Source organism: Camelina sativa, chromosome 18 (genome assembly GCF_000633955.1).
Source record: "Camelina sativa cultivar DH55 chromosome 18, Cs, whole genome shotgun sequence".
Lineage (NCBI taxonomy): Eukaryota > Viridiplantae > Streptophyta > Magnoliopsida > Brassicales > Brassicaceae > Camelina > Camelina sativa.
This window is the reverse complement of record NC_025702.1, coordinates 20,747,734-20,755,529: the sequence shown is the minus strand read 5'-3', so window position 1 is coordinate 20,755,529 and position 7,796 is coordinate 20,747,734. Positions and strand designations below refer to the sequence as shown.

The window sequence follows — 7,796 nt, the reverse complement described above, 5'->3', positions numbered from 1 at the left end:
AAAAAAAAAAAAAAAAAAAAAAAAAGCAGAGCAAGATGAAGTAAAAGTGTAGAAGAATGTTTACAAACAAGATGTGTAACAACAGAGAAAGAGTATTAACAAGTAAAAAACACACACACACACACACACAATCGAGAAGCCTTTGTAATGGAATCGTGGCATCTACACAGTTCACAAAACAAAATTTAATAAAGGATGAAATTGAATATATAAGGAATCGGATTAAAGAGGCCTGAAATCGAATATATAAGGACGACTGAGAAACCCCCCAAGGGGGAAAAAGGGAATCTGAACCAAACAAACAAACAAACAAACAAAAAAAAAAAAAAAAANAAGAAAAGGGCTTTTGTACTTTGTAGAGGCGCTTAGTTGGTGATTTATAATACCTTACTCTTATCGAGTCTCTTGACGGCGAGGCGATCTCCATTGGACTTGTCGATGGCAACGTAGGTGTATCCGAATTGACCATGGCCGAGGAGCTTGCCGATGGTGTAGAGATCGTGGAAATCTTTGGCGTAACCAAAATCAGTACGCTTGCCGCAGGGGACGGAGGCGCTTCTGCGCTTGGCATCCATATTGATCTTGGGATGATTAGGAGGAGGAGGAGGAGGAGCAGCAGACGACTTATTATTATTATTGTTGCGGCCTTTATTATTACGACGGTGGTGGTTATGATTGGTGGTGGTCTGACTACTTCTTCTGCTGCTGCTGCTGCTAGCACCAGTGACTCTAATGGCTGAGAAACACACACCCATGGGCGACCTCTCTTAACAAATTAAATTAAGAAAGCGGGGAGATAGTAGATAGATAGATATGAGAAGAGAAGAAAGAGATTTGAGAACGAAAGAAAAAATAATAATAAAGGAGGATTAATAATAGAAAGAAACAAAGAAATCAAGAAGAAGAAGAAGAAGAAGAAGAAGAAGAAGAAGAAGAAGCGAGGAAGGAGGAGGAGGAGGAGGAAGGTTGAGTTGGTCAAACCCCAAAGAGCGAGTGAGAGAACCCAGCTGCAGCTCTAGGAAGTACCCTTCTCACTTTCCCCCTTTCTTTCCTTTTTCCTTTTCCTTTTTTTTTTTTTAATAATCTGCTTACTACTACTACTACTAGTACACAGTACAGTAAAATACTCCTAGTAAAATTACACAGCACACTTTTTACATTAGCAGCAACAACCACAACAAATATTACTATTATTTATTATAGTACCTAAAATAAATAACTACTAGTAGTAATCTCTGTGATATTTATAAAAATAATTGTCTGTCACTTCTCTCTCTAATTTAAACGACGACAAAATAATTAAAAACGTAATGGTGTGTGTGAAAGCGAAGACCTTCTTCCTCCCCCAGCCAGCATGTGGGATCTCTACACCATCATCCCCTCTCTCGATTCAGTTTTTTTTTTTTTTTTTTTTTTTNATTGCCATACGCAGTAATGTTCAAGCCGATGTATGGTTTAGTTTTTTTTTTTTTTTTTTTTTTTTAATTGACAGGAAACGAAATTATGGATGGATGGGGCACACACACCTCCGTAGATTGGTCTTAGTCTTTTGTATCTTTCTTTCTGCAGTATTCTTCATGTCGCTCTCTCCCATTGCCCTTTGTAATTTCCCCTTTAAACATTTGTATGCGTTAATACAAGGGTTAACTAAGAGAATACCACAAATTTAAAACTTATTTAAGAGAATACCATAACAACATTTTTTAATAAGAAAGTACTATAGGGTCCACGTTTTTTTGGGAGTAAAAAGACAGAATCAACCTTTTTTTTTATTTTAGTGTTAAATATAAAGAGCGAAAGATTTAGTGTGATTTTTTTAAATAGCATGTAATGTTTATATTTTACAAATAGCGTTTAATTGTAAACTCAAACTGATAAATAATCTCGTTTTAATTGTAAAATATAAATTCTAACCATCTCATATGTGAACCCAAACCGATATATAATATGTGAATCCAAAACGACATATAATTTCGTTATAATTGTAAAATCTAAACTCTAACCATTTCATTTGTGAACCCAGACCGACATATAAATTCGTTCTAATTGTAAATTCTAAACCTCAACCATCTCATTTGTGAAGCCAAACCGACATATACTTTCGTTGTAATTGTAAAATCTAAACTCTAATCATCTCATTTGTGAACCCAAACCGACATATAATTTCATTATCATTGTAAAATCTAAATCCTAACCATCTTATTTGTGAACACAAACCGACATGTAATTTCGTTCTAATTGTAAAACTAAACCCTAACCATCTCATTTGTGAACCTAAAATGACATATAATTTCATTCTAAATGTAAAATTTAAACTTTAACCATTTCCTTTATGAACCTAAACCGACATATAATTTCGTTCTAAAAACAAAAATGACATGATATTTAAACAAATAATATGTAATATATGTAATGGATATAAGAATAATTGTATATGAAGAGAGAAAACAATATGGCCCTATAGTTTCTTAATTACTTTTGATTTCTGTGGTATGTAGTGCATATTCTTTTAATATAAACTAATAAGCTATACACATTTTTTATATAAAAAAAATCTTAGATTTTCTCTGCTGCTTTTATTTTTCTTAAGTCTACCAAATTGACTTGGTCTTTTCAAACTATTGTATTTTTTTCCATTTTATTAGACTTTTTCTTTATTTGTTTGTTTCCTTGTAGTCTTGTACCACGTTTATCAATGGTTTATTGATACTATATATTACTCTATTTTTAAGTAACGAATGATCTCTTCTCTTTTTTTTTCGCAATTCTAGTCAGTCACGCTGAAACTGAATCGCATTCACGTGTGTTCCTTCCTTCCTTCCTTACAACGCGCAACTACTACTACTGTTCCTCTTTTTTTCTAATTCTACCCATTTCCCTAGGTTTTTTACTTACTATTTTATTACTACTAGGTCTTTTTTGTACTCATACTACTAGTAGTACTTAGGGCATCATTATAGGGAACAGGATGTTCTTAGAGTAAAAATATTATGAAAATAATGTAAGATCGTTAGTTTAGATCTTTTCTTAAAAAATTAGTTATTGGGTGAACATGTTTAAGATCATAAGATTTAATAATATAATATTCTTAAACATATTATAATTATAAAAACTTATAAATTAATATTTAAATTGCATACTTATATAAAAGCAATGTATACTTATAAATTAATATAATATTCTTAAACATATTACAATTATAAAAACTTATAAATTAATATTTAAATTGCATACTTATATAAAAGCAATTGTATACTTATAAATTAATATAATATTCTTAAACATATTACAATTATAAAAATTTATAAATTAACATTTAAATTGCATACTTATATAAAAGCAATTGTATAATTATAAATTAATATAATATTCTTAAACATATTACAATTATAAAAACTTATAATATAATATTCTTAAACACTCTTTTAATTTGTGAAAAATTGTTTGCAAAAAATTGTATCTATTCACAACTTGCCACGTCAGTTTAGAACTGAGCCAAGATCAATTCTACATCAAGAACTAAAAAAAATGTTGTAAACTACTATTCATTATTTTCTAATTTTTTTGGGCTTCTCCACGATGGCCTTATGAAGAAATTACACTATTTATGGGGATACCAAAGTGTGTAATGATGACGGGAGCCACTTTGCTTGGCTGTATGAATCTCCACTTTGCTTTTTTCTTTTTCTCTTTTGCTTATTTTTATACTTGTCCAGATAGAAAAACGTGTGCCTTGTTTAGCCTAAACTAATACTACATTAATACTACTAGTACGCACATATTTAGTGTTGTTTTTGACAAAAACATACTATTATTTATTGGGAGTACTAATTTACATGTTAATTATGCGACTTGGGAGTTGGGTGACCCTCTCACCAATTCTTGATTACTAGTGAGCCCAAAACCCGGGCTTCCAATACGCTTAGTTATGGCCCAATCAATTCATTTTGCTCAAATTGGAATTTCCGTACAAAATCTCGCTAGTATCAGTTGTGTGTTGTTTCAGGCACGGCATGCATTGCATGACGGTCTTAATTAGCGTGTTTTTATTACACACTGACCATGACTAGCTAGAACTGGCGATACTTACGTATCATTTGTGGGGCATAATACATATATATAGTATACAAAAGCAGTTATACACACATGGTATACAAACGAAATCAACTGAGTATTACTAGTAATAGCCTACCGGCTACTTACTTATATAAGTTATCCATTTATTTCTCATAGTGTAGATCCCATCGCTCACTTTTGTTCTTTCTCATAACAAAAACCCAGCAATTTAACTACTCTTTTCAGATCCTATTCTCCATCTTCAACGAGAAAAGTGATCACCATGTCTCTGGCCAGCAATCTCACACCAAGTAAGTCGCATCGCATTATTTATTTCTCCCCTCACTTTTCTGGCATAAGTATTTCTGGAGTTTCACTATTACATATAGGCATCGTTATTGTGTCCATCAAAGACTATTAGTTTAAGTTTCTTTGTTTCCATGCATTCTCCTCTTCTTAATTATGTTAAAACATATATATACTACTAGTCTTCATCATGGACCTTAATTATATAGTAAATATAATTAAATATATAACTAGACTTGAGTTGGTCTTCCTCGTCGCCACTGCCATTGCCTTCCGTGACACCACTCCACGTCGACGCATTTACTTTTCCTCCCGCTGTTGAGTCTCCCGCTTCCCACAAAAAGCTTTTCCTCGGTGGCGCAGGTTAGCTAGCATCAATCAATCAAAGTGGCGCCCTGTCTGTTTATAATATTATTAATAGAGGCATGGCCTAGCTACTTGATTACATATATACATGCATGCATGTGGCTTAATTGCGCACGCAGGGATACGATGGTTTGATATTTTTTTTTGATAAATATGTGAATTTCATTGAACTGATAGTTCGAGGAACTTACAAAAGCTCGATACAGAGGTTACTTCTTGCCAAAAAAAACTAAAAACAAGGAAGGAACCAAAAGAGAGATATAATACGTCTAAACGTACTTTAACCACATCGGCATAGCGGTCTTAAAATGCTTCCTAGTCTTCTTCGCCAGGATAGCGTCCCTAATCTGCCTGTCAAGACCCTTGAATAAGATAGTAGTCTCAGTGGAGATGTTGAGGTGGTGTCTAGTGTTACGTTCCCACCATAATGCGTAAACAGTGGCTTGAGCAACTAGCCTTCGGACGGAGCGTGTTGATGTTTTATCCTTCATGTCCAACCAGCTGGTGAAGGCTTCCCAAGTGTGAAAGGAGAATGGCTGGTATCCAAGTCTTCTAGTTACTTCCGACCAGAGTTCCTCGCTGACCTCACAGTGGAGGAATAGGTGATCACGGGTTTCCTGGTACCGACCACAGAGGCAACAACTTGCGTCGATATGTGTGTCCCATCTAGCCAGTCTCGCTTTTGTAGGTAACCTGTCTAAATGCAGAAGCCACATCATGAACGCATGTCTAGGTATTGCGCTCTTAAACCAAACCTGAGAAGTCCAAGGAAGAGGGTTCTGTCTCGGTCTGACCTCCTCCCAGGTCCTCTTTGTTGAGAACGTTTGAAACTCGACCGGACCTGTCATCCAGAAGAAGCTGTCTTGTTCCAACGCAAGTAGTGGACTCTGAATCGTAGTAAGGGACATATGGAGATCCAAAGCTTGATTTGAGCGAGCAGGCCTAAGGATCCATCCTGTTGCCGAACAAGCATGGTCCTCTTTGTTTGATATTGAAGGCAAGTTCGTGATCGTCACGGTCATCGGAGTCTACCTTGAAGCTATGGCAGTGCCGTCACTCTCCGTTAAGTGGAAAGGCAAGAATGCCAAGGCGTTAACGAAATCCGTGCCTTTCTTCCGTCAACTCGTCACATGTTTACTTTTCTTTTTTTTATTACGTGCAAAATTAATTAAAACACTTTTGTCCCTCGTTCACACTTCACACGATTTGTTTAGTTGTTGTATGTTCAAGTCAAACACGTTATAGATTACTTTTTCTTTATTTCTTTTCTATTCCATGTGGGGGGAAAAATGTGAGTTTGAGAAATTTGTAAGGGTGACGATGAAAGTGAAGTTAATGGGGATTACAATACTCGGAGAAAGTAGTAGAATACTGTGAGGAGATCTTGAAAGCGTCAGGGACAGTACACAAGATCTGAAGCCAAAGCCATCGACAAATTCTTGTTGATCTTCAAAGACCAAGATTTCCCTCCAGGCTCTTCAGCCCTCTTCGGTCTCTGCTCAAAAGGCTCCCTCACAGTGAGTGATCTTTTTGTCTGTTTTCTGTTTTTGATAATTAAGGGAGAAGTATACGTAATGTCATGATGGCTAATATAATCAGATTGCGTTTTCTAAAGACGAGAGGGTCCCACGAAATGGAAAAGCCGTGATCAAGAATAAGTTGTTGGGAGAGGCAGTTACGTTCTTGATGTTTGTACTAGGGATTGCACAACACTAAATAAACAAGATTTTGCGGGGAAAGAATGAAGTTAGTTCTTTATTAACGATGAAAACGTGAGGTCATCACTAACACTAGTCAAGATCGAGCTCGTCAGTTCACAGGAGAACTAACAAGGCAATAATGACGAGGTCGGAAGCTAAAAAGGATTATACAAAAGGCAATAACTGTTTTCGGTGCAAAGTATTGCTTTCTGGGTATTGTCCGAGAGTCGAGATTCCGTTCCCAATAAATGTCTTTAGCTATTTATAGGTGAGTGAGAAGTTAGACACTTTAGGGTTTCCACACAAATTCCCGAAATTGCCCTCTGCGGAGCTCAATGAACTTTCTTCCAAATTTGTCAGGCCAAAATCACAGTTTAAGCTCTTGTTGGGCCGAGCAGCATATTAAGGCGAAGCTCATATCCAACACTTGAGTCTATGATTGGGAAGAATGGTGTGTCCCCTGCAACCAGGAAGAGCCTAGCTGAGAGATTATCTAAGCTGATGAACAACAACGAACGACCAAACATGATGACGCTATCAAAGTTCCTACGCAGGTTTAATAATTATTCCGACCCACCCGTCCAATCTCTTTGTGTTTATATATAGTTTCAAGAAAATACAGACACCGAAGATGTTGTGCGTTTTAATATGATGACAACTAATCTATACTAATAAAAAGTATGAGTTATAAACTCATAAAAGCGTCCATATAGGATTTTAAACCTCCAATTGTGATTAGACACTTCACTAATAAACATATTCTAAAATCTCCAGAATTTTTTATATTAAGAATTATTTTAAAAAACCAATCAGGATTTGACATGTCATTCGTTAACATTTTTTAAATTTCCAGAATTTTTTAGAAAAAGAAAAATTTTAAATTTATGGAAATAAAAGAACTATGCACAATATTCCACATCGGCTAGAAAATTTTTAGACAATGGTTCAGAACCAATATAAATAAGATTAATATGCTTCCAACAACGAATGAGCAAGAAAGCTTGATTTATCAGGCGTCCAAGTTTAAAAGTATATTCGGTTTGATCCGGTTGTTTATTTGATCAAATTAAAACTTTAAAAAGTTTCAAAAAAATAAATTATAATATTTAAAAGTTTTAAAAGTTTGAATATTATAAATATTGAAACTTTTAAAAGTTCTTAGCTTTTAAAAAGTTTTTAAATATTATAATTTTTAAATTTTAAAAGTTTAAAATATTATAAATATTGAAACTTTTTAAAAGGTTCAAAATTTATATTTTGAAATTTTTTAAAAGTTTAAAATATTATAAATATTTATGTAAAACATAAATTATCTTATTTATCTACGTTTGTGCTTTTTATTTCTTATGAGCTGTAAAACATATTTTT

General features: G+C 34.2%; 1 protein-coding gene and 1 pseudogene across 1 annotated transcript in view; one reads left to right on the top strand and one right to left on the bottom strand.

The window, feature by feature from the left end:
• LOC104762952 (calcium-dependent protein kinase 28-like) overlaps positions 1 to 845 on the bottom strand; it is a gene marked incomplete in the record, with an annotated part of 3,578 nt that extends 2,733 nt beyond the window's left edge. The window contains 1 exon segment of the mRNA XM_010486371.2: positions 387 to 845. Within this exon segment, the coding sequence (XP_010484673.1) occupies positions 387 to 755 (369 nt within the window).
• LOC104763691 lies at positions 5,454 to 6,929 on the top strand (annotated as a pseudogene).